Source organism: Dama dama, chromosome 23 (assembly GCF_033118175.1).
Source record: "Dama dama isolate Ldn47 chromosome 23, ASM3311817v1, whole genome shotgun sequence".
NCBI classification, from domain to species: Eukaryota; Metazoa; Chordata; class Mammalia; order Artiodactyla; family Cervidae; genus Dama; species Dama dama.
In genome coordinates this window covers 67,572,958-67,600,545 of record NC_083703.1, presented here as the reverse complement: position 1 = coordinate 67,600,545, position 27,588 = coordinate 67,572,958, and the positions used below count along the sequence as shown (strand labels likewise).

The window sequence follows — 27,588 nt, the reverse complement described above, 5'->3', positions numbered from 1 at the left end:
TGGGAGAGACCAAAAACCTCCCGCACGACTTCTCTCAGTGAGAACGGCCCAGCCGTCCTGAGCACGCAGATCTCATCTGTAGAGGCTAACCACGACCCATTCCCACCTTTCCCAAGACGGACGCCCATGGAGGCAACGCAGGGGCTGCGCCTGGAATAGGATCTGCACACAGAAAAGAACCGGATCCTCTGGGTATTTTAAGTAAACACATTCTCAGATAGGCTGCTCAAGAAAAGGAGAGGCTGGAACATAAAGCGCTGTGCTTGGTGAATCTAAACAGTCGGATCTCTTCACTGTGGCTGTGTAAACTCCACACAGAGGGGACTGAAGGGGGATTCTCCAGGGTGAGAGATGCGTGGGAGGCCAGGTTGGTTCCCACCCTGGGAAATACACAGGAGCCTTGCTGATTTCCTTTACAGCCTGTAAGTCATATTGTGGATTTCAGAGTCCTTGTCAATTGCCCCTGTCTCCTCCTCTAGACTGTAAGCTCCGGGAGGGCAGGGCTGGGTTTGTTTCTCCAGGAAACCAGCACAGTCCTCACCCCTGGTGAGCTGTCTTTCAATATTTGTTGAAAACCCAGTAGGGCTTTTGTTGTTGTTTAACTGCTAGGTGGTGTCTGACTCTGGGACCCCATGGACTGTAGCCCGCCAGGTTCCTCTGTCCATGGGATTTCCCAGGCAAGAATACTTGGAGTGGGTTGCCATTTCCTTCTCCAGGGGATCTTCCCCACCCAGGGATCCAGCCTGCCTCTCCTACATTGGCAGGTGAATTCTCTACCAATGAGCCACCAGGGAAGGGCTTTTGTACACAGAAAAAAAACTTAAAAAAAAAAAAAAACAATTGGAAGTTGAGAGCATCCACCAAATTCTCAGATGGATCCAACTCCCGGGAAGAGATATGGGTTAAAAAAAAGAAAAAAAAAGAAAAAAGCCTAGTCCTGGCGGCTGGGGACCAAGGTCACACGGAAACCGTGGGCGCACCGCCTGCTCCTTGGCCTGAGTCCCCCAAGCACCTGGAGAGCCGCCCCCTCCTCTCCCGGGACGCTTTCTCTACAGCTGCCTCTCCGCCCCCAATGGCTTCTCCCGGAGGGCCAGAGCCCGGATTCCCGCGTTCGAAAATGCAGAACTGAGCCAGGGCCGCGAGCGCCTTTGTTTCTTCTTTATTTGCGGATATAATTATGCACCGCACTCTAAATTAGAGATAGATTTTTTTTTTCTGATATACATTTCACCTTATTCACCACGAGCACACCACACGCACAGTAGAACAGTTCCACAACCTGATAAATTGCGCAGGATGAGTTTGGATTCCTGAAAACCGCAGGCAAGCCAGCCCCGCCGCGGCTCCTCGCCTCTCCGCTTGGCTGAAGGAAATTCGCCCACCCGAAACGGATTTCCCGGCCAGCCTTTCCCGCTGCGGGGTTGAAATGTCTCTGGAATGGAAAGCGCTCTTGCTGGAAATGGCCGGACGCTGCAGATTCCGAGCACTGATGGCTGTGAAATGTCCGCCCCCCCCCCCCCAAGGTCAAGTTTCCGTGCCACCGAGCTGCGCCCCCCTCTCCCTCCCTTCCCACCCCTTCCCTCGGTGACAGGGACCAAAGTGTCAGGGCCCCTACTGGAAGGACAGAAAACCTTGCCCGCAGATGCGCCCCCCCCCGTCTCCCCCGAAACCAGGGTGTTTTGTGGAAAAGAAAGGACAACAGAAACGCAGACGCGATGGATGGTGGATCCCTAGCCCCTCCCACCCCCAACCCGCAGAATCAGAAACTAGGAACCAGAGATGTTGACAGCTTGGCTTCCCAAGCGCGGCGGCAGCGGGGCGCACGGGGTTGGTGGGGGTGGGGCGGGTGGGGAGCGAGGAGGGCGCGGGAGCTCGGTCGCGGCTCGCCCCCGCGCGCCCTAGTCCTCCGCGTTGGTTCGGTAGGCCTCAATGAGGCCCTCCAGAGAGTGCACGAAGCCGGACACGCTGCAGATGCCGCCGATGACGAAGATGGCGACGTCGAAGAAGACCTGGTGCCACAGCAGCTTGCGCCAGAGCAGGCGCAGGTGGAAGAGGCTGGGCAGCAGGAAGCAGAGGCCGGCGCCCGTGAGGCTGCCGGTGAGGCCCATGAGCAGCGCGAAGTGCGGCACGTAGATGGCCATGAGCAGCGTGAAGACCACCAGCGCGCAGCGCAGCGTCAGCCCCCACGACTTGAGGCGCCCGTCGCCGCCGTAGCAGGCGGGGAAGAAGGCGCGGCTGCCTTCCTGGAAAAGCGACTTCTCCAGCACCTCGACAGCAGCGAAGAAGGGCAAGGGGTAGGAGAGCAGCGCCTTGGCCACCAGGAAGATGTTGACCACGGCGCGGATGGACCCGGGCAGGTTATCCGTGATGACCTCCTTGGTCTCATCGGCCCAGGTGAGGTAGGCGACGAGCGCGAAGAGGCCTTTGAGCACGCAGGCGGCGATGTGCGTCCAGTTCATCATGCAGTGGAACTCGCTCGGCTGCTGCATGTTGCCTTCCAGCGAAGGCAGGAAGATCTGCGACGTGTAGCTGAACACGATGATGCCGATGGAGATGGGAAACTTCTTGACGTCGATGTAGAACTTGACCTTCTCCCAGGCCCAATCGCGCGCCCGCGACAGGCAGTAGGCAATGACCAGAATGTTGATGACGAAGTGGGCCAACGTGCACAGCAGGCTGAACTTGGACACGGCCTTGAGGTTCTTAAGGAAGGCGCAAGGCAGCAGCACCGCCGTGGCGATGATGGACCAGGACTTCTGCGACACGGGCAGCCCCGGGAAGCTGTTGTACATGAGGTTGCCGCTCACCACCACGTACAGGATGCAAGTCATCACCAGCTCGATGATCTGAGCCACGTTCACCACGCGGCCGCCCAGCGTGGGGAAGCGCGGGGCGCAGCAGGCGTTGGCAATGGCCACGTACGAGTCCCGCACGCGCACCACCTCGCCGTCCTCGTTCTCCTCGTATAGGCAGGCGATGAGGATCTTGCCGGTGTAGCAGCACACCACGGCGGCGAAGATAATAAGGAACAATCCCAGGTAGCCGCCGTGCAGGATGGCGTAGGGCAGGCCCAGCACGAACATGCCCTGCGGAGCGAAGAGGCAACCAGACCCGGGCGCTCAGAGGAGGCAGATCTCGGCGGAGGAGGGTCTAGGGGAGTGGGTTAAGGGTGTCGCTGGAAGGGCGCGCTAAGGAAGTGAGAACTGGGCCTAAGCCTCCGGGAGGAGAGGTTAAGGGTAGGCTAGAATGGGGGTGTAGAGCGGCCTAATGGGGAACGTGGTGTTGAGTCAGAGATGGCGAAGGACGGAACGGAGAAGGAGAGGCGTGCTTAGTGGCTGGAAAATAGAGAGGGGGCTGGGGTGGGGGGAGATGGTTGTCAAGCTACAAAGAGGGAAGGGTAAGAGGTGATATCTGGGGGCGATTCGGCAGAACGCGAGCAGGGGCTGGAGGGGGCGTGGCCGGAAAAGGGCAAGGAGAAAGGTGGAGAGCGGGGCCTGGGCCACTCGGAAAAGGGGGCACGGAGGCTCAGGTGGGGCCGGAATGGGGTGCACAGAAGCTAAGGAGGGAAACGCAGGGGCCGAAGGGCCAAACCCGAGAAGGAAACTGTAAAAGCGGCAGCGGGAGGGAAAGGAGTCGGGGGGGTGGGGGGAGTGGCGGCGGGGACGGAGGGAGGCTGAGCATGAGGCCAGCCTCAGGGGGGCGAGAAGTGAGCGAAAGAGGTTGCCGGCGAAGGTTTTCGGGTGGGGTGAGGCCAGGGGGCGCGGGGGCAGGGAGGCAGGGTAGGGCAGTGTTTAGGGCCAGGCGGGAATTGGGGCTCCGAGACGGACCCCTAAGGAAGGGGGCTGAGGGGTGGAGGCAGGCAGGATGAGGGGCCTGCGGGGAGAGCGCGAGCGCTCGGTCGAAAGCAGAATCAAGCGAGAGTCGAGAACCAGAAGCTGCGGGATGGGGCGGGCAGAGCTGTGGAACGAAGGTTTAGAATCCACATGGGGAATTAAAGCTAACGAAATCCAGGGCTCCCGAGGCTTGCAGGCCTCCAGCTTCCCACCCTGGCCTCCCTCCAGGCCAACCGAACGAGCCCTTTAAAGATGCCCCAGGTGGAGGCGCGGGCGGCGGCTGAAGCTGGTGCGGTTCCCCGGTCCCTGCGCTTGGCCGTCCTGCCCGGCCCTAGAGGGGGAGGCGTCTTGGGTTGGGTCACTTATTGAGCGGGGCCCCTAGGAGTCCCGCGGAGCCCGAGTACCTGAGTAACCCCATCTCGGCCTCCAACTCCTGGGAAACCCACGTTCTGCGCCCCAGCGACCGTGAGCTCCGGGGACACAGAGGATGGGGCTTGGGTTGCAAAGCCGCAGGGCCCGGGGACGCCCGAGGCCGAGGCCTCCTGTGCCCCGCGAGCTGCGGCCGGCCCGCCTTCGTCGGCGCTCGGGGTCGTTGTGCAGATTGCAAACCCGTTCCGTGTGGAGACCGGCGCCGCCTGGTGGGGACTGAGGGTTGACCGTAGGGGTGACGGGGTGACGACCAGAGGCGGTTCAGAGCATCTGGAGGCGGCTCCGCCAGGGTCACACGCGGAGGAACTGGTCGCCTTTTTGTGGCCGCCAGGAAACAGGGATTTCGGCAGAGAGGGGTGAGTCTGTGGGCAGGTAGCGCTGGGGCACCAAAGACCATGCTGTGCTGGTGTGGTCACACGTATGTGTTTGTGTGTGTGTGCATGTTTGTGAATACCTGTTTGTCCCCGACAGGACTGCACCTGGGACAGTGGGTGGATCCTGTATGCATGAATCTATGCGTGTGTTATGTTTAAATAGGTTTGTGTGTGTGCCCTTGGTATGTAGAGGTATGTGTTTCTGTAGGGTGGGTGTAGGGGTGCATGAAGGTGCATTTGAGGATGATCTTGTGGTCTATATATAGATGGATGTCGTGTGAACCTGTGACCTGCGTCTCTTCGTTGGGGAAGGGGACTGTGGGTATGTGTGTCTATCTTTGTACATGCGCGCTGTCTGTGCGTGTGTGTCGCATGTGTGTCGGGGGAGGAGACTCCCCGCTCAGCCATCCCCCCATCTTCCTTTCTACCCAAAATGCAGCTGTGAATCCATTCCGGAGTCCCAGGCGACACTGTTCTTTCCTATCCTGATTTTCTTTCTCCCTCACCCCTCCCCACTCCGCCTCCTCCTGTTTCCCTCGCTTTTGCAGGGTCTCCGGGCAAGCATCTCTGACCGAACCTTAGCTTAGCCATCCCGCGGCCGAGGACGCGGGAGAGGGGCCGGACCAGGGGGAGGACACACCGCCTGGGGGCGTAGATCCCCGCGCAGGGCTGAGAGGGATGGGGAAAGGCGAGATTCCGGGTACAGGAGAGGGTCTTGAGGCTGAGATCTCCAAGGGACTCTGCTTCCGGCAGAGCCTGGTGCGCAGAACTGGGGGTGGGGGAGTAGGGGGAGGGGACAGGCAGAGCTGGGAATCCCGTGCTCACCTGGATAGCGTTGGTCACGTTCCAGCCCGCCTCCCACGCTGTAATCTTGGGCTTGTCGTGGCCCCCAAACTCGCCACCAGCTCCTAGGGCCTGGTCCTTGGAGCCCGAGGGCGGCAGGGGCGCGCCACCGCCGCGCTGGTAATGGATGTCTCCCTCGACGGGTGGTTCGGCGCCCTCGTCCCCGCAGGGCTCGCCCTCACTTTTCAGGATGTCCATCTGCAAGCCCTGACGGTGCTCAAAGTCGAGGTCGTCGCAATGCGCGAAGCCCACCGCCTCCTCGTCGGTGGCCGCCTGAAAACCCATCCTGGCGAACATGCCGCTCACCTTGGCCTGGGACTTGTTGGACACGGACGTGGCCACATTGGACAGCTTGCTGCGGAGCAGGTTGGCCATGGCGGCGGCGGACCCCGAGGAGAGGACAGCAGGGACCGGGGACCCGGGGGACGCGCGGCCAGGCGGCGAGGGCCAGGGGGGTGCGAGGGCGCTATCTTCGCTCGCTCTCCCCGCGGCGCCCCGGGGCGCTGTGGCTCATGACCTCCTCCGCTGGCGTCTGAGGCTCGCTAGAGGCCGACCCGGCGGGCGGGCAGCGGGGCTGGCGGAGCGGCGGCGGCGAGTGCACTGCGGAGCTGCCGCGGGGCGCGGGCTGGGCTGCGGAGGGCGGCGGCGGCGACGACGACGGCGGCGTCAGAGCGGCTACGCGAAACTGGCGCGGCCCCCCCACCCGCGCGCAGCCCAAAGCGCTCCCGCCCCTCGGAATCAGGCGGGGATGGGGGTGGGGGGTGCTGGGGAGGGAGAAACACCGGGAGGCAGGAGGCGTGAGGAGGCGGCAAGGAGAAGAGACTGGGGGCACCAAGGGACTCCGGAGGACCGAGATGGGGACCGGAGAAGGGCGCCCACGGAAGGGAGCGGGAGGGAGCGCGCGAAGGAGGGGTGCGGAGGGCGGGGTGGGGGCCAGAGTGCTGCATTTCTGGGGGAGGTGCTAAACTCCGATCCTGGCCCTTCCCATCTCGCAGCCGCCGGGAGGGAGGGGGCCCGAGCGGGCGGATTCTTTCGGTCCCCTGTCCCGGCTACCCCGTCCAGAGTCCGGAAGCCTTTCAGCCCCGGATCCTCTGGCCAAGGACTGGTCCAGACGCCCGGGAAGGCAGCAGGATAATTACCTGACTCCGGCAGCGCGGACCGTCAGGGCATCGCTCTGTCTCCCTGGCACCCATCACTGGCACTTGGACCTGGTCGCAAGCACCCCCCCCCTTGAAGGCAGAAGGGTGCGACAGAAGTGGGGGGGACCACTCTCAAGAAGGCTCAGCCCCGGCCTCGGCCACTGGGGCTGTCTTCTCCCGTCCAGGGACGCCGCGATGGAAGCGATTCTGCGGTTTGTTTGCCACCAGCCGTTCTCCAAACGTGTGCAGAATGAAGGCGAAAGGTTGGCTGTTCGCTTTCTTTTCGTTTGGGAGTCTGGAAGGAGGAAGAACGGAAGGCACCTGTCGACAGCCTCGAGGCGGGTCTGCGAGTGCTGGCGCCGCGAAAAGGCGCAGCCAGTGCCTGGCACAGAGGAAAGAAGGGCTCGCTGAGGGCCCAGGGCGCAGAGGCGGCGCGGTGCGCTCCGGCCTTGCTGGCCCCGCGGCCGCCGCGGGCAGTGAAAACCTAGACTGTTTCTGTTGAGTGGGTGGCATGTGTGTGCGCTCCAGAGTAGGAGAGAGACCCAGAGACAAAGACCGACATGGTATCAGCTATTGCTCCGGGCCGGATCTGAGTGGACTCCGAGGGTGAGATTTGGTAACCGTGTTTATTCTGTGAATGCGTAGTTTTGCGCCTCATCTAAGCCCCTGTGTGCACAGAGCTTGTGTGCTGGATTGTATGTGCAGATGCATTCCCGAATGAGTTGCTTGCGTTTTTGCCTGTAGGAGTCCTTTTGTAGTCGTGTCTCCGTGCGGGTCCGCGGCTCCATGTGTTCCCAGCTGGGCTCCTGCCCCCGGACTCAAGCGGTCAACAGCAGCGTTAGCGACCTGGCCCTGCCAGCCGAGGTGGAGGAGAGCTAGTGGCTGTGACTGGGGGTAGGATGGGGAGAATCCGAAGGAAGCGAAAAGAAAGGGGCTCCTAGTGAACCCCTTCCCAAGACCCAGGCTCTCTGAGAACCCCCGTCTCTGCCTCCCCGGCTGTATTTCTAGATTAGCTCGTGTCAGCGCACAAGTAGGGCGGCCTGAGGGCTTTGACCAGTTGGAGCTGCCAGGGCCAGACAGGCTTCCCTCTACCTCCCTCCCTCTCCCCGTCCCCGCCCCCAGCGCCTCACAGCCTCTGAGACGCTCCTCTGCAGATAGGGAACCTCCACCACATTGGGCAGAGATGCTGTAATCCCTCCCAGGGACCCTCTTAAATACCCTCTTCCCCAAGAACCCGCCGGGCAGAAACCAAGACAGAAATCGTCTGTCTGTCCTAACCTGAAGCATCCTCCTAGCCACTGTAACGAGAAAACCTTTCCACAGAGCCCTCTCAAATTCACATCCTCCAAACAATGATGGGACTCAGAACAAAGACAGGACAGAGATCCTTCCCCCAAACAGAGATTCACTCCTCCAAAGAGGCTGTGAAGAAAAAAAAAAAAAAAGTCTGATCTTCCATCCCAGGAATTCACCCTATACAGAGACCCTCCCCATTTCCAACCCCAGATGCTGGAGAAAGAGAGAGAATCTTTTACCTACAGATTCCTAGAGACAAAAATCTCTATCACCTAATCCTCACCCCTCCCTTTTCTGATCTTGGTGAAATTCTTTAGTTGCACAGATGATCTGGGCAGGGACTGGAGTCCCCTAGTGCCCCCTTCCACCCCATGCATGCCCAGACCTGAAGATGGTCACTGATGCCCTGTTTGACAAGTGAATCAATAACATCTATGCATCAGTTCAGTTCTGTTCAGTCATTCAGTTGTGTCTGACTCTTTGTGACCCCGTGGACTGAAGCACGCCAGGCTTCCCTGTCCATCACCAACTCCCAGAGCTTACTCAAACTCATGTCCGTTGAGTCAGTGATGCCATCCAACCATCTCATCCTCTGTTGCATGTCTCGTGCATCAGTTGGGCATTGCCAATTTGTGTGTGGATTTTATGAGGGTCCAGAGTGCTTATTCTCTCTTTCCTTTTATCTGGTGATGTTCACTGCTATAGGACCCAAGGTGCAGTTCTCTTAGTAGTGAGAAGTGGGACTCATTCATTCACTCATTTCTTCATTCATTCAGCAAACCTTCTTGAAGCCCTACTGTGTGTGTGTAATTCTCTTCCAGCTGAAGATGACACAGGCATGGCCCCTGTCACTACTCTTAACCCTAGTTCTTGGGTCTGGGTGGGGAGAACCTGAGGGAGAACTCAGGCCAATCATCATCTCTGCAGTGTTTTAAACCATCCCTGAAACATCCCAGACAAAGCCTCACTTTCATTCTCATTGTACAGAAGAGCCAACCCAGGCTCAGTACGAGGGTGTCCTGCTCAAGGTCACATAGAGTCTAGGGTAGAGCCAGGCTAGGATGTAGGAGCTCTGATGCTCCTCCACTGTGCTTCCCCTCCACGATCTCATCTTGTCCTTCCGTGCCCTCTCCCTCTTTGTTTGGTGTTTGGCCACCCCACTGTCCAGAGAGACACAATTCTAAATTAGACTCCAGTCCTTCCAGCTGTAATCAAATGCCAGCCGCTGGGGGAGGAATGCCTCTGCGTCCCTCCTCTCCTGCTGTTGGCAGTAAATGCAGGCTGAAGGCTGGTGTAGCAAGCTCCTCAACAGCCCATCCCTTATGGCAAAATCCTGCTCCATCACGTACTAGCCGTGTGACATCGGATGACTCACTTAACATCTCCTAGCTTCTATTTTCTCATCACTAAAATGTGAAAATAACAACAGACTCCTAGATTTCTTGAGGTGATTCAACGCGCTTGTGTACGTAAAATTCTTAGCATGTGCTAAGGGCCCAATACATGGTAGTGATTATTTTATTATTGTTGTTATTGCTATAACCCAGTGGCCATTTTTCATTGTTTGGGAGGAAAGTGAGTGTACAACAAGAAAAAGCCTTGTGATTGGGGCTGAGAGTCGAAGTGAGCTGAATGCACTCCTTCTGGCTTTGCCTTGCCTCCCTGTCCTCACCCCTTCCAGTCCTGGGGTGACCTTAAGAGAAAAGGATGAAGGAGGAGGGCAGAGGGCAGGGGGCCTGGCAAGCAGCCTCAGGAGACCACCAGGACGACCTACCTATCTGGTCCTGTGAGCCAGTCTGTGCTCTAGTGAAGCGGTCAGCCTCCAGATTCTTCCACTAGCTCCTCTAGGGGCACCCTCAAGAGAGGAATCTGCAGCCGCTTGGCCCCCTGAATTGAAACACAGCACACACATACACACATCTGCTCGCCCACGGAGCATGACAAGCCAGTTGACAGATGCACTAAGAGATGAGGACCAACACACAGATTCAGGTACATCGGTAGATTCACACAGATTGACGGAGCAACACACACAGGTCAGACACAGGCCAGCGCATCCACACGCTGATAGACACCCAGCACAGGAACACACACACAGATTCACAGCAACCAATGAATCGCCAGGCACCCACAGAAGCAAGAATACCCCCATGTGATCACCGAAGGGGAAAAGAGGAGAGAACAAAGAGAGGAACAAGGCAGAGGAGACATGAAAAGGAAAATGCTAGAAGAGGCAGCAGGGAGACAGAGCAGGACATGCCAGGCAGAGGCAGCAGCCAGTGGGGCACAAAAGAGAGAGAGATGCCACAGGCTTCCTCTTGGCCAATGTCAGAACCTAGTTCTGTGACTAAGACAATGGGGTGAGGAGTTGGGGTGAGGGAGCAGGAACAGCCCCTGTTGTCTGTCCTGGGAGTGGGGGTGGGGGCTTCCCTCCCAGGGCCACATAAGGTCCCACCCTCTTGGGGGACCTAGGCTGCCCCAGAGGGAGCAGTGAGGGACTCCCAGGACCCCTGCCAAGTGCTATGAACTGTATTCTGAATCAGTCCCACCACCTGGAGCCCGGGGTAGGGGTCCCTCTCCCATCGTGAGATTTTTTTTTTTTCTATTTTTGATGCTTTTGGTACCCAAAGGGTTAAAAACCTGGCTAGCAGAGATGGAGGACACTTTGGGGGGGGGAATAAATAGGGTTAAATAGAACCGGGCTTATCTCCCAGAACAGGCAGCACCATGGGGGTGGGGCATGGAGCCCTTGAATTAATGGCCTGGAAAGCCAACATCATGAGCATCATTTCGGGGCTGAATGATTACAGACAGACCCCCTCCTTTTCCTTTTTCAGAGCATAGACGGTGGTGAGCCTTTTCCTGCTAAAGGGGCAGCCACTGACTCTATAAATCACCCTCTGCCCTTCCCCCCGTCAAGCTGGGGCATTGGCTTGAGAAAGTCTTGCCTCAAACCAGAATCCAATTTCCTGATGCTGTGTCCATGGGCACCAGGGCAGAGAGGCCGCAAGGCTGAGGACTCCAAGTGGGCAATCCATGCCCAGAACAAAGACCCCAATTCTTCTCCCTTTGGTGAGACAAATCAGGGGGCATCATGGATGGTGAAGATGCTGTCTCTGCTAGTTCAGGGTAAAACATATTAAAATATATTAAATGAATTTTTAAATGCTGGCATTTTTCCTTGTGGAAGTAGAAAGCATCTCATCTCTGGAGGCATGCAGGCAGAGGCTGGATGTCCTCTTAGAGAGCAAGTGGAGTCCGGCCTCAGGGCAAGAGAGGCTGGATTCCATGACTTCTGGGCTTCCATCTTTGTGCCTTTGTGTGGATGGCTCTGAGAAGGGACCACGGAGCAGGGGACATTGGGGACCCAGGCTGGCCTGGCCTTTGAAACCAGAAGAAGCTGCCTAGAACTGAAGAACGAGCCCTGGATCGGGCTTGGTGGGTTAGACTAAGAGTTCCTGCCATTATGAAAACACAGTTTTCTATTACATTGGGAAGCAGGAAGAATGGTGACCTCATTCCCCACTGGGTTCCCAGTGTACTGCAGACACTCAATAAACATATGGATTGGATTCAGTCCACATTCCAAAACCATTCCCCCCATCCTGAACTTTTAGGATAATTGGTTGAGGAAACACATCCAGCTCTGAAGTCTGAGTTCTGTAGCTCTGCTAAATGGATTCATCTTTTATGCTTACATCACTTTCTACATAGATGAAGGTCAGTCATACATAGACACATATGAGAGTGATTTTTGTACAGAGAGGGTTTGGGGTACACACCCAGATTCAAGGACTCTTTGCAAGACCTCTCAGCAACCTTGGGCATACTTGAGTCCCCAGTTATAACTGGGAGACTGCTGAGTGGGGGCTGTGACTCCAGTGAGCCTTGCTGCTAGGCCCCTGACCCCAGGAGTATAAAGGTGCTGTGGGTCTGACCTCCTGGACCTTCAAACCTGTTGGTGCACAGCTAACCTTTAGTGAGTGCTCTTTGCATGCCAGGCATTGTTTGAAAGCACTCTGAGGATTGTTGCCTTAAATGCCCACAATCCTTAGGTTCAGCGACTATCATCTTCAGAGGCTGCAGGTAGGAACCGCAGGATTGGACATGGGGAGATGGTGCTGGTTGGGCATAGGCAGGGGAAGGGGGAAGGTTGGAAGGATGATGGGAGTGGGAGATGTTAGACTTGGGGAGCCAGGGGAACTGGAGATGAGCCTTGCTTAAAAGGATCAATACTGGTCAAAACCTTCCCTCACCCAGATAATCCATTTCCCTGAGTGACATGAACCAAACTGTGTCCTCTCATAATTCATTATGTTGAAACCCTAACCCCCAAAGTGACGATTTGGCGATAGGACCTCAATGGAAATAAGTAAGGTTAAATGAGGTCATCAGGATGGGGCCCTGATAAAATAGGATTGGTGACCTTATAAGAAGAGGTACCAGAACTTATTTGCTCTTTCTGCCATATGAGTACTATGAGAAGGTGTCCATCTATATATAGACCAGAAAGAGAGTCTTCACCAGAAATCAACCCTGCCAGATCTTTTTTTTTTAAAAAATTTATTTATTTGGCTGCATTGGGTCTTTGTTGCAGCACTCCACTTCTCTAGTTACAGCTTGTGGGCTCCAGAGTGCATGAGCTCAGTAGTTGCAGCACACAGGCTTAGTTGCCATGAGGCATCTGAGATCTTAATTTCCCGACCAGGGATCAAACCCACGTCCTCTGCATTGGAAGGCAGATTCTTAATCACTGGACCACCAGGGAAGTTCCAACCCTGCCACATCTTAATCTGAGACTTTCAGCCTTCAGATGGTGAGAAAATAAATGTTTGTTGTGTAAGCCACCCAGTCTGTTGTATTTTGTTATGTTGCTCAAGCTAAGATACTGAGTGACCTGCCAGCCCCTGGCCTAAGATTTTTCTAGGTCACAGCCTCCTTGAACATTTGATGAGGCTGAAGATCTTCCCTCTAGAGATACACAGAAAATGTGGCACGGAGTTTCAAATCCTGTATAGCCCACTCATGATGGCTCTATGATCTCCAGCCTAAGGGGTCACTCTAGGAGTTTCTTTCCCTTCCAGTTCTGCTGAGAGCTGGAGTCAGGTGAGGTATCAACATTAATAGTTAGCCAATGGTTATTCCATGCCAGATTCTAGGATGAGTTGCTTTGTCTGTGTTCTCTCACTGTCGCCTTATAGCATCTCTATGAGCTTGGGTTGGTTTCATTACAGAGGAAGATGCTGGCATACAGAGAAGTTAAGTAACTTGCCCAAGATCTCACAGCTAGGGAGTGGTGGATCCAGGATTCAAACCCAGAACCAGAGCTGATCTTATAACCTCTACTCTCTAGGTGAGTCCGCCGGGAAGGGCTCAGGCCTTGGACTCCAGAGAGGGACTCAAGTCTAGATCTGGTTCCCACTGGCCACGCAGATCTCCATGTCTGCTCTTGGGCCTGCTTCCTGCACTGACAGGTGTATATGTCTACTCTGGCCACACTCATCTTCCTCCCAGCCACCCAGGCAACTTCCCTCGGACAGTGCAGGCATAGAGTAGGTACTCAGGAGAACTTGCACATTTCACAAAAGTCTGGGTGGCCTTCGAGGGCTAGGCCCTGTGTCCTGGGCTTTCCAGCCCCAAGAGCACATGGTTCTTCCTCCAAGGATGACAGCCTAGCACGGCTGATAAAGGCTCCTGGGACATAGTTTCTTAACCTGGGTTGTATGAACTCTCACCCAGAATTGCTGGATTTCATGTTGTGTTATTTTACATCTAAACAATCTACCAGCAGATTCTAGATCCCCAGGATGACCAAATAATGCTTTAATTGTCATAGGCCTTATGACAAAAGGACAGAGAACCAAATGCTGAAGCATACAGAACCATATTCCCTGTGCAAGTGGCGATTTAATTTCAGCAAGGCATCATCCATCACGTGAAATTAATCGTGTCATTTTGAAATTTCTGATTTTGTAGCTTTGTTCATGTCACGTGGGCACACTGTGCTTGCTTTTCCAGTTGTATAAAGCTAAAAGGATAAGGATTTATACCCAGCTTTATGTTTGTGCATATTTCAGTAAAATCATAATAAAGATAATTTGTCAACTGTTGGGCAGGGGCTGTGATTTTTTTTTTTTCCCCTTTAAAAGCGGCTCGCGTATTAGTCAAGTGTGAGAAGCGTGCGTTTAATTCATTCTGACCAAGTAGAAAATAAGCTTCACACATTGATGCCCCCCCCCCCACAACCGTTGCCACCTGCACGGGTCCCCATCCTCGGCTCAGCCCCCCCACTGCTGCCTTCGAGGGGAAATATGACAGCATAATGAACAGTGGTACCACGTGCTGTAAAAAGGCAATTAAGGGAACTGTTGGGCTGGGACAAGCCGGCGTGACCTGGTTAATAGCTCTGAGCGGAGCTGGGCCGTGGGGAGCGGGAGGAGAGGGGGGAAGGGGTTTGCCGTTTTACCGCGAGGGGCTGGGCTGAGCTGCTGCCCACTTTCTGCCAGGTACTGAGGGAACCCACAACGAACAGGTACAGAGACAGCCCGAGGGGGAGTTTGGTTCAGAGCTCAACTCCAGAGTCCACTCTGCCACTCCTGGCTGAGTGACCGGGCAGGTGACTCAGGGTTCCTTAGTTTCAGTTTACTCAGCTGTTAAATGGGAATAAAAATGTCCTAAAAGGATGTCCGGCAGTGGGAACAAAGAGTGGAACATTGTTTAACTGGTTAGCGCTCAGAGCTGCATACAGAGTCCAGAGGAAGATGTGCAAGAGGCTTTTGCTTTGTGTTCAAGTAGGATCTTCAATACAACACGATGCACGTGTGTGTGTGTGTGTGTGTGTGTGTGTGTGTGTGTGTGTGTTCTGATCGGGTCACCCAGGCTCTCTACTCTACACAGGATGTGAGTTCTTGATCTGATATCCTGGAGTCACCCCCGCAGTCTTCCATCATGAGGCCACCCCTCATCCCCTTTGGACCTCTCTCATCTTCTCAGCCTCTCAGTCTCCGTTCTCCCACACGCCCCTTTAGGATGGAGACAGAAACACTTCCCGCCCCTCCAAGTACCTGTTTCACCCTACGTCACAGTGTTGGCGGAAGGATTAACAAGACAGCAGGTGAAAAGTAGGTAGCGAAGCACCTGGCACAAAGTATGTGCTCGATAAAAGCGAGCTATTCTCATAAATCAACTATATTTCAATAAAAAAATTCTTTTAACTTACCAAAAAAAAGTGAGCTATTCTTGTGGTCACAGTGGGCAAAGCTCTAGGTTTATATTTAACACCTCGTACAGTGCCTGACACAGAGTAAAAGTCGCTCAGTCGTGTCCGACTGTTTGCGACCCCATGGACTGTACAGACCGTGGAATTCTCCAGGCCAGAATACTGGAGTGGGTAGCTGTTCCCTTCTCCAGGGGGTCTTCCCAACCTAGGAATCGAACCCGGGTCTCCTGCATTGCAGGCAGATTCTTTAACAACGGAGCTATCAGGGAAGCCCCTGACACATAGTAGGTGCTGAATAAATGCTGGTCGACTGAATTAATTGTTGAAACCCTACTTGGTCCCATTATATACAATCTATGATTGGACACTAACCTCTCTCGGAGCCTCAGTTACTCATTAGTCAAAGAGGGTTGTGATCCTGCCCTCTAGTCAGAGAGATGCCTTGCAGATTGTCAAGTCCCTGCCCACTGCAGGAGCTGGTTCTCTTCACTTCCATACCCACCCCCACTCCTCTGTGCTTGGCACCTGGATTTCTGAGAGCCTGGGGGCTCAGCCCCCCAGCTCATGCATTTATCCTAAAATAGGAAACCAGCACACACATTGGTCTGCCTGGTCCCCCTCCCCCTCCCCACAGCTTCAGATGGAAGTGGGGCTGAGAGCCAGCCAGCGACAAAGGAGCAATCAAGAGTCATTATGGCTTATTTAGGGTGGGCTTCGTGATTGGCTGAGAAGCCCCAGCTCGCTCCTCACTTGAGAGGAAGAAAGTCTGAGCGAGGCAGCTGGAAAGCAGCCCCTCAGCTGCTTCTTTCCAGCACCCAGCCCCAAGGAGGGCTGCGAGAGACAGGAGGGTCCCTGAAGGAAACCTTGTCCTTTAGGTAGGCAGTGACTACCCCCGCCCCCACCGAACCTATGCACCAGCATCCCCTGCACTGAAGACTGCACCTGAGGGCGTGATGCGGACCCGGCAGAGTTCTAAAGCCAAGTCTGGCCATCTATCCTCCAACCACATTTATGATGAAGTCCAAACTCCCTTCCTTGCACTCACAGCCAAGAAGACCCTGTGTGTCCTGACCCCAGGCTGCCTTCGCAGCTTCCTTACCCAGCAGTAGAACTGGACCTCTGTCCAGGGAGTGGCCTGTTTCCCACCCCCACTCCCACTTCTCTTCTCGTTTCTGTGGTCCAGACCCCGCACTGAAAGGCAGGTAGTGCGTGCTAAGTCGCTTCAGTCATGTCCGACTCTGTGCAACCCTATGGACCGTAGCCCGCCAGACTCCTCTGTCCATGGGATTCTCCAGCAAGAATGGAGTGGGTTGCCATTTCCTCCTCCCGAGGATCTTCCTGACCCCGGGATTGAAGCCATATCTTTTATGTCTCTTGCATTGACGGGTAAGTTCTTTACCATTAGCTCTACCTGGGAAGCCCAGAAGGCAGGCAGGGCCACCTGCAAATACAATCTTCACTTTGTAGCTCTGGCTACAAACACCTAACACCTAACAGAACATCAGCATTCTTTTTTTTTTTTTCATTTTTTAATTTAATTTTATTTTTTTTATTTTTTATTTTCTTTTAATTTTTATTAGTTGGAGGCTAATTACTTCACAACATTTCAGTGGGTTTTGTCATACATTGACATGAATCAGCCATGGAGTTACATGTATTCCCCATCCCGATCCCCCCTCCCACCTCCCTCTCCACCCAATTCCTCTGGGTCTTCCCAGTGCACCAGGCCCGAGCACTTGTCTCATGCATCCCACCTGGGCTGGTGATCGAACATCAGCATTCTTATCTGTCGATAACCAGGTCCTCCTGCCAGAGTGGCCGAGAGATTACATTAAAGGGGATGAAGCATCTAAACTGTCTCACATGTATTACACCCTTCATGAATATTAGCTTGTATTATTTACTGTGCTTTCTTAGGTCACTGCTTAGATGTCGCCTCCTCCAGGAAGCCCTCTTCAATTGATTCCCTGGGGTTTGCCCCTCTGAAGTATTCTGACCACGCTCGGTGCTTTGCCCTGGCCTGTTGCAGGTACAGAGAGGTGTGGCCTGCGTCTCACTCATCCTTATATCCTGGAGCTCAGCACAGAGTCCGCCATGGAGGAGGCTCTTCCAGGGGCCTCCAGACAAACCACTGTCCTGACAGCCATGACCAAGCGGGTATGCCTGGCATCCCTGGCCCTCAAGCCCTGAGCCAGGAAGAGGTGAGGCTGTGTCTCGGGCTGCCCCATCTATACTTCAGCAGGACCTGTCTCTTCATCCCAGCCCCTAGACCATTGTCCAGACTGGCCCCTCTACTGGAATGCTTTCCACTCTCCTAGTCTCACAAACCTGTCTTGTCCAAGGGGTTTTCTAAGACCACCCTGCTCAAAACAGTACATAGAAAATAGAATTTGTCCTTCTGCACCACACAGACAGATTGCCTGTTAGGGTGTGTATTTGAGCTGGGTCTTTGCTCTCTCAAGTGATAGCAACTGATTTTCAACTGTGTATTGTTCTGAATAAAGAAAATTATTCATTAAAAATAATAGCAGCTACCACTTACTGAGGCCTGCCTTTTTCCATCTAACATGCTAAATGCATTATCTCATAAAATGTAGCATCTCATTAAATGTAGTTTCTCATTTATCCTCAGCCTCAGCCACTAGTTTAGTCTAAAGGGGCATTCCTGGGAGGATGCTGGGGCCTCAGGTAATTCTGGAAGAACAGGAAGCAGCGTGGCCTCAGAGGAGCTGGGTCCAGGGATCCCCTCTGTTCCTCACTTCTGTTTCCTTAACGTGTCCCTTTTTTTTTTTTCTCCATGTCGAGGGAACACAACTGCCAACAGCTCCCAAGCCTCTCATGTCATAGCTGTCACCACCAGAGGCGGACCAGCTGTCTGGCGGCTCAAGTGTCTGCCTGGTTCGTAGGGTTGTTGCAAGGTTTAAATAAGATCATGTGCATTAAAGTCCCATGCCTTGTAGTAAATACTCAGTAAATGGAGGCTGTGATTAATATTGTTATTATTACCAGCTTTGATCATGTTCAGCCTAAGAGGACGTGACACTCACAGGTGGGGATGTGAGGCTGGATCCCATAGGCAATCCATCCTTGGAACAGACCCTGTTCTGAAAAGGGCATTTGTTCATACCAGAGACCACGCCCCAGACCCAGGCTGTCACCCGCCGCCAGGGGGATGAATTCACGGCAGGGGCTTTAGGGCAGGGCTCAAAGGATGGGGTTCTCCACAAGCCTGCTGGAGGCCTCCCTCTGGCCCTGATCTTGGCAGCTGCAGACCAAGACAGGGGTTGTCCTCTTAGGGACTCACAGGTTGGGCTACTCTCTGTTAAATGAAGGTAACTAAGGGTCTTCACTGGGGCTCCAGTGGCTAAGGCTCCATGCTCCCATTGCAAGGGGCCTGGGTTTGATCGCTGGTTGGGGAACTAGATCCCATCAGTCACAGCTATGAGACTGCATGTTGCAACGAAAAATCCCTCACACCTCAACTAAGACCCAGTTTAGCCAGATAAATAAATAAATGCTAAAATAGAAGGTCACTGAAAGGCAAGGAGCCTCCTCCATGCAGAGATGTAAAAGTCAAATGAATGTGCTCACCAAAGTGCCTCCTGCAGGGGATGTCCATTCATGTTAGACATTCACAAGCCATAGGCCTGCTTGAAGCAGGAGGTCCTCTCTGCAGGGTCTCCGAGTCTCGATTCCGTAGGCAGGGAGAGATCCTTGTGCCTGAACAGCGCCCAAGGCCCTCGGAGTCAGCCCCAGCATTTGGCCTCCTCCCTCTGGCTCCTAAATCAATGCTGCCCTCAGGTGCAGATGCTACAGGTCATGCCTCAGCCCACCTGCCGCCCTCCAATCCCTGCCACCCCCCACATCCTACCCCTGCTCTGTTCCCCCAGCTGGGCCTTCCACGTTCAATGCTGTGTAAAAGCATTGGTGTGACCTCCATGCTGGGCTATTAGAAACGTAACCCTGACATCAGGGGGGTGCTCCCTGCCGCCGGAGATCAGAGAGGGTGCCTACCTGAGTTCACGGCTGGTTGGCGGAAGTCTCTCCAAGATACTGGATTTTTCAATGTTTCTCAGCAGGTGGGTATGGCAGGGAGGGGTGAGGAAGGCAGGAATGGTGGTGAGGTTTCCTTCTTTCTGTTCCTTGGCCTCTTGTAATCAGGCCCTTCCCTTCTTCCCCTTCCTGCCCCTCCTCTAAGCTGGCCTCTGATCGCCTCCAAGAATTCTTTCCTGCCATCTGTCCTACTGCCATCGTGGAGGATGCAGAGGCTATGACAAGAGAGATGTGGAATTTAGGGAAATGATTCTGGAAAGCTTAGGGCTCCGGGGAATTCACCTAACACTTTCTGGGCCAAGATCAATAGGTTAGGGGATGTCCAAGCCCTTAATTAAGCTAAGTCCCTGAGAAGATGAGTTGTAACTAGGTATTAACTAAGCATTCTTTTCTCTACAAACAAGAAGGCCACTCTCAGTTAGCATTTTCTTGGAGCGGATACTTCCTTTTTTTTTTTCCTTTCTTGGTTTAGTTTTGTTAACATGGTTGAGAAAAAAATATATAAAATGTATACAGTCAAAAGTCTCCTCTCATGCCTGTTTCCTGTCCACCCACCTTCTGATTCTCCCCAGCTACTGTTATTGGTTTCTTCCCATTTGCCTACACCACAAATGGAAATATACAAACAAGTACAAATATATTTTCTTATTGTCCTTTTCCTTTTTTAGTCACACAAGAGGTAGTGCATTCTATACCCTGTTATTCCTTTTGGGTTTATTATTATTTTTTTGCCTAATTATCTTTGGAGATCTTTCACATCAGCATAGAGAAGCTACTTAACATTCTGAAGGAGCTAAAAATAGCATTCTCTAATTATTTTTCCTTCTTTCTCTTCTTTATATTCTACAGCTTCCCCCAAATAGATATGTCATTTTCATTCATCCATTTATTTGGTGCTTACCAATCTCCTGCTCTGTTCTGGGATCCATGCAAGATGCTGGGGCAGCAGAAATGAATTAGCCCAGACCCCCTTCCTCAGGGCTCAGAGGCTAGGAGGAGCCAAGTCACCACCAGCAAGCTGTGAGTGGGGGGAGGGGGCAGTCCCTGGCTCATTTTAGTTTGTTTTAGTTGCTCAGTCAAGTCTGACTCTTTGCAACCCCATGGACTATAGTTCACCAGGGTGTGTCCATGGGATTCTCCAGGCAAGAATACTGGAGTGGGTAGCCATTCCCTTCTCTAGGGATCTTCCCAACTCAGGGATTGAACCCACGTCTCTTGCATTGCAGGCAGACTCTTTACCGTCTGAGCCACCAGGGAAGCCCTTACTTTAGTTTAGTTAGACTTGTCCTTTGTAGGACAGTGATCTGGACGGGGTCTTTCCCTTTCTTACCTTTATTATACCTTGCCCACACATCCATCAATCTACTTTTATGGAAGGCTGGGGGAGTCAATTTTCCCTATTCTGGGGCAAGGATTTTTCAACTAGGTTGGGAGGGAAGATTTCTAAGAATCTCTAGCAAGGGTGTGTGTGTGTGTCTGAGTTTTATAAAAGCAAATTCATCATCGGAATTTACATGGCTCCTCTGGAAATTCCCATTATATTCTTAATACAAAGCACAGAAAATAATAACCAACTGAGATGTTGGCTAGTGAGGGACATAGAAGACAGGGTATTAAGATTAAGAATATGCCTGAGATGGTGTGAATGAAAAATTCCTTGGTACCTTGTGGTGTTTGCCATGTGCCTGGGATGCAAACAGTATGTGTTATGATCCTGTTTATGCCTCTGGTGCATTTACTATTTTAAAGTTATGATAGAACAAGAATATAATAGCAGCTACCTCCTAAAGCCACATGGCTACAATTCATTAAGTGCTTCACATGGAGCACTGTCCTAGCTACACTGTGAGGTGAGTATGACCATCATCACTGCATTGTAGATGAGGAAACTGAGGAACAGAGAAATTCAGTAACTCCCCTGGGCCAAATGAATAGTCAGGGACCTGAGTGGGTCTTTACTCCATCCACTAATTATCCCACCCCCTGAGAGCCCATTTCACTTCTCTGGGCCACAATTTTTCTCATCTGTAAAATAGGGATAAAAAATTACATCAAAAAGACTGACGATGATTTAAAGGGATCATGTTTGTAAAGTATGTAGTGCACTCCCCAACACATTGCTATGGATACGGCCTGAGATGAATGTCAACGACACTCCTATACTCAGGCTGCTAGGAAGGGCCTACTTCTTCTTCTTCTTCTTCTTTTAATATTTATGTACTTATTTTTAGCTGTACTGGGTCTTGATCACTGGGCACAGGCTTCCTCTAGTTGCAGCACGCGGGGGCTACTCTGCATTGAGGTGGTGGGCTTCTCATTGTGGCGGTTTCTCTTGTTGCAGAGCACAGGCTCTAGGCATGCGGACTCCGTAGTTACTGTTCTAGGGCTTAGTTTCCCTGCGTCGTGTGGAATTTTCCAGGACCAGGGATCGAACCCATGTCCCCTGCTCTGGCAGGCAGATTCTTATCCATTGGACCACCAGGGAAGTTTAGGGAGGGCCCTCTTCTGAGTGGGGCCCTGGGAAGATTGTGTTGCAGCCCAAAGTCAGGGGAAGGTGAGGGATCTGGTGCCGGGGGAAGCTCATTGATTTGATAAACTCCCCTCTGCATCTTAGCCCCTTCCCTGGCTCCCCTGGAGCGAATCCTCTGCTGAGCAGGGGCAGGGTCCCTCTGGGCAGGAGAGTCTGTTTTGGTCCCATTTCCATTACACACTTGGCTGAGCAGAGGCGAAGAGGAGTCAGTGGCCGCCAGGCAGTAATTAATTGCCTATTTGCACTCCTGCTGTCACCTAGATGGAGGATGCAGGGCAGTTCCCGCCTGGGCCTGGGAGGGCTGACGGCTGGGCGAAGACTGTCCCTCCTCTTCTGGCCTCTGCTGTCCCCTCTGAATCCATGCCCAGGCCATCTGGGAAGGAACCATGGCAGAGGAGAGTTGCCTTCTGTCTGCCGTGATACACATGTAAATGGGATCTGGAAAGATGGTACCGACGTTCCCACATATAGGGCAGTAAAGCAGTGTGTTATGTATGCTAAGTCGCTTTAGTCATATCCAACTCTCTGCAACCCTATGGACTGTAGCCTGCTGGGCTCCTCTGTCCATGGAATTCTCCAGGCAAGAACACTGGAGTGGGTTGCCATGCCCTCCTCCAGGGGATCTTCCTTACCCAGGGATCAAACCCACATCTCTTAGGTCTCCTGAATTGGCAGGTGGGTTCTTTACCACTAGCGCCACCTGGAAAGCCCTGCAGCAAAGGAGACAGACATGAAGAACAGACTTTTGGACTCAGTGGGAGAAGGAGAGGGTGGGATGATTTGAGAGAATAGCATTGAAACATATACATTACCATATGTAAAATAGATAACCAGTGCAAGTTCAGTGCATGGAGCCGGGCATCCAAACCCCATTCTGTATGACAGCCTGGAGGGATAGGGTGGGGAAGGAGGGGGGAGGGGGTTCAGGAGGGAGGGGACACGTGTACCTGCGGACAGTTCATACTGATGTATGGCAAAACCACAATATTGTAAAATAATCATCTTCCAATTTAAATAAATAAGTTTTAAAAATATTTAAGCAGAAAAGAAAAGAAAGAAAAAAGCCTTGTGGTCCTGGTCAATGGTACTTACTGACTTACCAGCACCACCTTGGGCGCCCTGTCTTGGATGCTTTCTCCAAGATAGTAAGGGTCACTTTAGCCTCTGAGAAGTGGATACTGTGAAGGGGAAAGCATTCAGAACTCAGAGTTTTAGGACCCTGCGTTCTCAACCTGGCTTTTCCACCCCCTGGCTGTGTGATTTTGGATACGGCACTTGCCATCTCTGAGCAACCACTTTCCTCGTCCAGGAAAAGAGGTAGGGGAGGAGGCACTCATACGCCTGCGGACTTGTGCTTTTTCAACCTCTTGGAGGATCATCCCCTCCCCTCCCCATTTGATAATAATCCTTCTCAGTTCCTACGGTATGGTGCCAACCCTGTAGATTCCAGAGACAGAAATTTGACCCAGGCCTAGCCATCAACATTTTCTTGGGGCTTTTAAAAAATTTTTAATTATTATTTATTTATATGTCTGTGTTGGGTTTTAGTTGCAGCATGTGAGATCGTTGTTGCAGCATGCAGACTTTTCTCTGGTTGCAGCGCACAGGCTCTAGAGCATGTAGGCTCAGTCAAGGCATGTGGCCTAGTTGCCCCGTGGCATGTGATATATTAGTTCCCAGACCAGGGATCAAACCCATGTCCCCTGCATTGGAAGGTGAATTCATAACCACTGGACCACCAGGGAACCCCTCTGTGGGGACTTTGCTTTTGAGCATGTTTGAGAGAAAAAAATCCTGTTGTTGTTCATGCTCAGTCATGTCCGACGCTTTTACGACCCCATGGACTGTAGCCCTTCAGGCTCCTCTGTCCATGGGATTCTCCAGGCAAGAATCCTGGTGTGGGTTGCCATTTCCTCCTCCAGGGGATCTTCCTGACCCAGGGATCGAACCCAGGTCTCCCGCATTGGCAGGTGGGTTCCTCACCACTGTGCCACCTGGGAAGTCCAATCTTGAGGGTTACAGGGGTGCACTGTGAAGGTAATGCAGTTGACAGCACTTCGCAAGCCTCAGAGCACAAGGTATGTTTGTAAATAAAATCATTGTCATCTCCATTGTCACCATCGTCACTGTCATTAATATTATCATTATCATTGCTATGCCTGGGCCAAAAGACCTTTGCTAGCATGTTACGGGTTTACTAATCATCTGGCAGAGGCTTACAGGAGCCCTGGACTCTGAGGTTAACTGGATCCTCAGTGGGAAAAATTAACTGATCAATTAGTGATGTCTGCCCTGACTGTAGGAGGGGACAGTGCTCTGTGCTGGTCATTCTTCATTCACCTCTCCTGAGTTGGAAATGAATATTCAAGGTTATGTGACACGTCTGGTATTACAAGCAAATGCAAGACCTCAAACTAGAGACCAGAAAGGGGCCCAGAGGATACACGGGTGAGTTCACTCAGTCGAAGCCAGAGCTCATGGGAGGCTCTTCAGCACCAAAAGTTGGGAGCTCAGCCTGGACATGAAAGAATTACAGGCACAATCCTGGGCAGAAGAACTGGCAGACAATGGAAGGTATGTAGGCTGGGGATCTGCAGTTGAACCCTCTCTGGTCTAGGTGGTACTCCATCTACCCGGACACTGCTGATGGGTGGATGTCTCATCCTCCATTTGGGAGTTTGTGTTTTGGCCAAGGCTGATGGCTTAAGCATTCTGCCTCTAAGAATAGCGCTGATGAGGACACCCAAAGGAAAGGCAGCAGCTGAAGACTCCCCTTCTACAGCCCTGCGGCCAAGATTGCCACCGCCCCCTCAGCCTCACCACCTCCAGGGTTTCCGTGACCCAGGTCCTCAACACAAATTCTCAAACAGCATCTGGCTTGACTCAGGGGACTTGTCCCTGAGTCCCCCCAAAGCTGGACCTTGAAGGATCTTGAATCTTTACACATCAAGCACAGACAGGTCTGAGCAAAAAGTCCACTCCTGGTCACTGCTCTGGCTGGAAAAGTGGCAGAGGTTTTCTAACTGACTTGCCTCGTGAGAATTATTTTTCCAATTTGGTGATGCTCAGACTACACCTCAGGCATAAACAAAGCACTTCCTGCTCACGACTTCACTGGACTCTCACAGCACCCCTGCGGAGCAAGTACTGATAATAATACCTCCATTTTACCGAGGAGAAAGCCAAGACTCAGAGAACTGAAGTGCTTTCCCCAAGATCACACAGCTAGGATGTGGCAAGTCTGAGTTTCCACCCCAGTGCTGCCGAATCCCACATTTCTAGGAGCTCAGGGGCAGTGCCAACCTCACCTCACTCCATGCATGCACCTCGGTTCTCATTCCCCAGCATCTGAACGTCCAGCCACCCCTCTCTGTAGCGGGCACATGCTGAGATGGCACTTGGGGGCATCTGGGCCGCTTCTCATCCACTGACCTGGGAAAGCTCCAGACGAGGTGTGGGAACAGGGAAGGGCAAGTGTGGAGGGGGCAAGGGAGCAGAGAAAACAAACTGGGGAGATGAGAGCTGCAAAGGGAGATGAGGTCACATTGTATTCTAAATATCAGGCATCAGGAAGCCGTTGATCACGACCTGGAACAAGGTCATAGAGGGGGGGGTTCACCTTAGGTGGTTTAGGTGCAGTGTAACGTGGGGGAGAGGTTGCACCCAAAGAAAGAGTGTCGTGATCAGAACACGAGGAGAGGGATGTTCTAGCTTAAGGGTGAAAAGTTCTAGGAAGAGGTGACACCTGGGTTGAGCCATGTGGGCCTAAATGGAGCTGTCCCGGTGAAGAGGGTAGGGGGAGGGCAACTAACAAGGTCCAGAGGTGGCAACAGGTGCATTTGGGAAGCTGCAAGTATTTCATTGGCTGGAGCAGGGGTCAGTCCTGGAAAGGGACCAGGGCTTTCAGTACATGGGGGAGGGTGAAGCAGCTTAGGCTGGTGAAGAAGAGGAGGCCCTGGGATTTGGGAGCTGACCTGGCACAGAGCCAGATGCCTCCAATCCGAGGGCACAGATGAGCTGGGGCTTGGGGTCCTAGCGTCCACTTCAGGGTGAGGATGACAGCAGAGATCTGTGAAGAGGGGCAATGTGGTGACCTCACCACATGGGCTGGGCCAGGGCTGGGGGGCCAAGGAGGGCAGTCTCTAGGGAAAGAGGGGACCTGGAGGGGGCTGGGCTGATGGGCTTGTGGGCAAAGACTCAGAGCCAATAAAGTCCTGGAGAGCAGATGCCAGAGGGAAGCAGAGCAGGCTGAGGACAGAGCAAGGAGGCACCTAACACGGCCCAAGGGAAGAGGGTTGGGAAGACTTCCTGGAGGAGGAGAAATCCTAGAGTTTTGCAAGATTAAAAGGAGAGAGCTCTGCTTCAGTTCACCAACTTGTACATGGAGGCACTCTCGGGGCAGGGCTGTGGCTCAGTGGGTAGGCATGAACAGTTCAAGCACTAGATACAATCCCTTTCCATCGAGGTCAGAATTAGCCCCTTGGCCAGGGGAGGGGATCTGACTACAGCCACTGGGAGGTGGGGAAGCAGGGATGGGTCACCAGCAGTTGTTCGGAGTGGCTTCGAGGAAGAAGGGAGACCAGTGAGGAGGCAGGTACAAGAATCCAGGTGAGAGGCAGTGAAGTCAAACCTCAGGCGGTGGCCTAAAGGAGGGGAAAGAGATGCTGTCCACACTGGAGACTGACAGGTCAACAAAACCAGGCCAGGTCTGTTCACAAGGACTTGTGACCTAGTGGGGGAGTCAGACGTTTGGTCAAAAAATCAAGCAATAGCCAGAGGTGTGGAGTGCTATAAAGAGAGGTTCTGGAGCTGTAACAGCCATTCTGAAAGGATGAGACTCATTCCAGGAAGCAGGAGGTGAAGACAGTGCCTCTGGAAGAAGAGCTAACAGCACATGATGGATGTGGAGCACAAGGAATCGTGTTCATCCTTAAGGTTCAGCCTGCTGTATTACCTTTTCCAGAGATAAGCTCTCTTCCCCACACTCCCCCTGTCTTGCTTTACTCAGGACATTGCTGCTGTTGTTTTGCGGTCACCCAGTCATGCTCGATTCTTTGCAACCCCATGGACTGCAGCACACCAGGCCTCCCTGTCCATCACCATCTCCCAGAGTTTGCCCAAGTTCATGTTCATTGAATCCATGATGCCGTCCAGCCATCTCATCCTCTGACACCCTCTTCTCCTTCTGCCTTCGATCTTTCCCAGCATCAGGTACTTTTCCAATGAGTCATCTGTTCACATCAGATGACCAACATATTGGAGCTTCAGCATCAGTTCTTCCAGTGAATATCCAGGGTTGATTTCCCTGAAGATTGACTGGTTTGATCTCCATGCTGTCCAAGAGACTTTCAGGAGTCTTCTCCAGCACCACAGTTTGAAGGCATTGATTCTTAGGCATTCTCAGGACATAGTGATTAATATTAAGTGTCCACCTGCCCCAACACCCTGGGCCTTCCAAGGCTGTGACTCTGACCCATTTGCCTCTGTACCCACCCCACCACCTCCCATCCTGGTGCTGGCAGAGAGCTGATGCCACTAAGTGTTGTGGTCACAGCCTCATTACAGATTGGGGCTCATGGAGACATTTGCCATCACTCTTGTCTTAGTTCAGATTCCTCCCAAAGCAAGAACTTGGGTGTAAGCGGTTTATTTGTGAGATGATCCTAGGGAGCTCAGTGAGGGAGTGGGGAGGGAGAAAGCCAAGGAAGAGAGAGAGTGTACTGACGAGTGAGCTGCCATGGTGGACCACTGCGGCTCCATCCTATTAGAGACACTCTGAGAAATTATGCAGAACATGACTCAGAATTGACCCACCAAAGGACAAAGTGGATTATTGATCCCCACCTCCCCTGGCCCCCCAGCATTTCCAAAT

General features: G+C 53.0%; 1 protein-coding gene across 1 annotated transcript; it reads right to left on the bottom strand.

Annotated features, from left to right (window-relative positions):
• Positions 1-1,898: 1,898 nt before the first annotated feature.
• SLC32A1 (solute carrier family 32 member 1) lies at positions 1,899-5,854 on the bottom strand. The gene is made up of 2 exons (XM_061125849.1): positions 5,462-5,854; positions 1,899-3,086 (listed from the first exon to the last, which is right to left on the bottom strand). Exons 1-2 carry the CDS (start codon positions 5,852-5,854, stop codon positions 1,899-1,901), a joined length of 1,581 nt encoding a protein of 526 aa, XP_060981832.1.
• Positions 5,855-27,588: the final 21,734 nt, after the last annotated feature.

Bases quoted from the DNA above. Each gene is read 5' to 3' on its own strand.
- SLC32A1 (XM_061125849.1), bottom strand. From the start codon at position 5,854: ATGGCCAACCTGCTCCGCAGCAAGCTGTCCAATGTGGCCACGTCCGTG. The intron at 3,087-5,461 runs GTGAGCACGGGA...TTCGCTCCGCAG, and splicing joins ACGTGACCAACGCTATCCAG to GGCATGTTCGTGCTGGGCCT.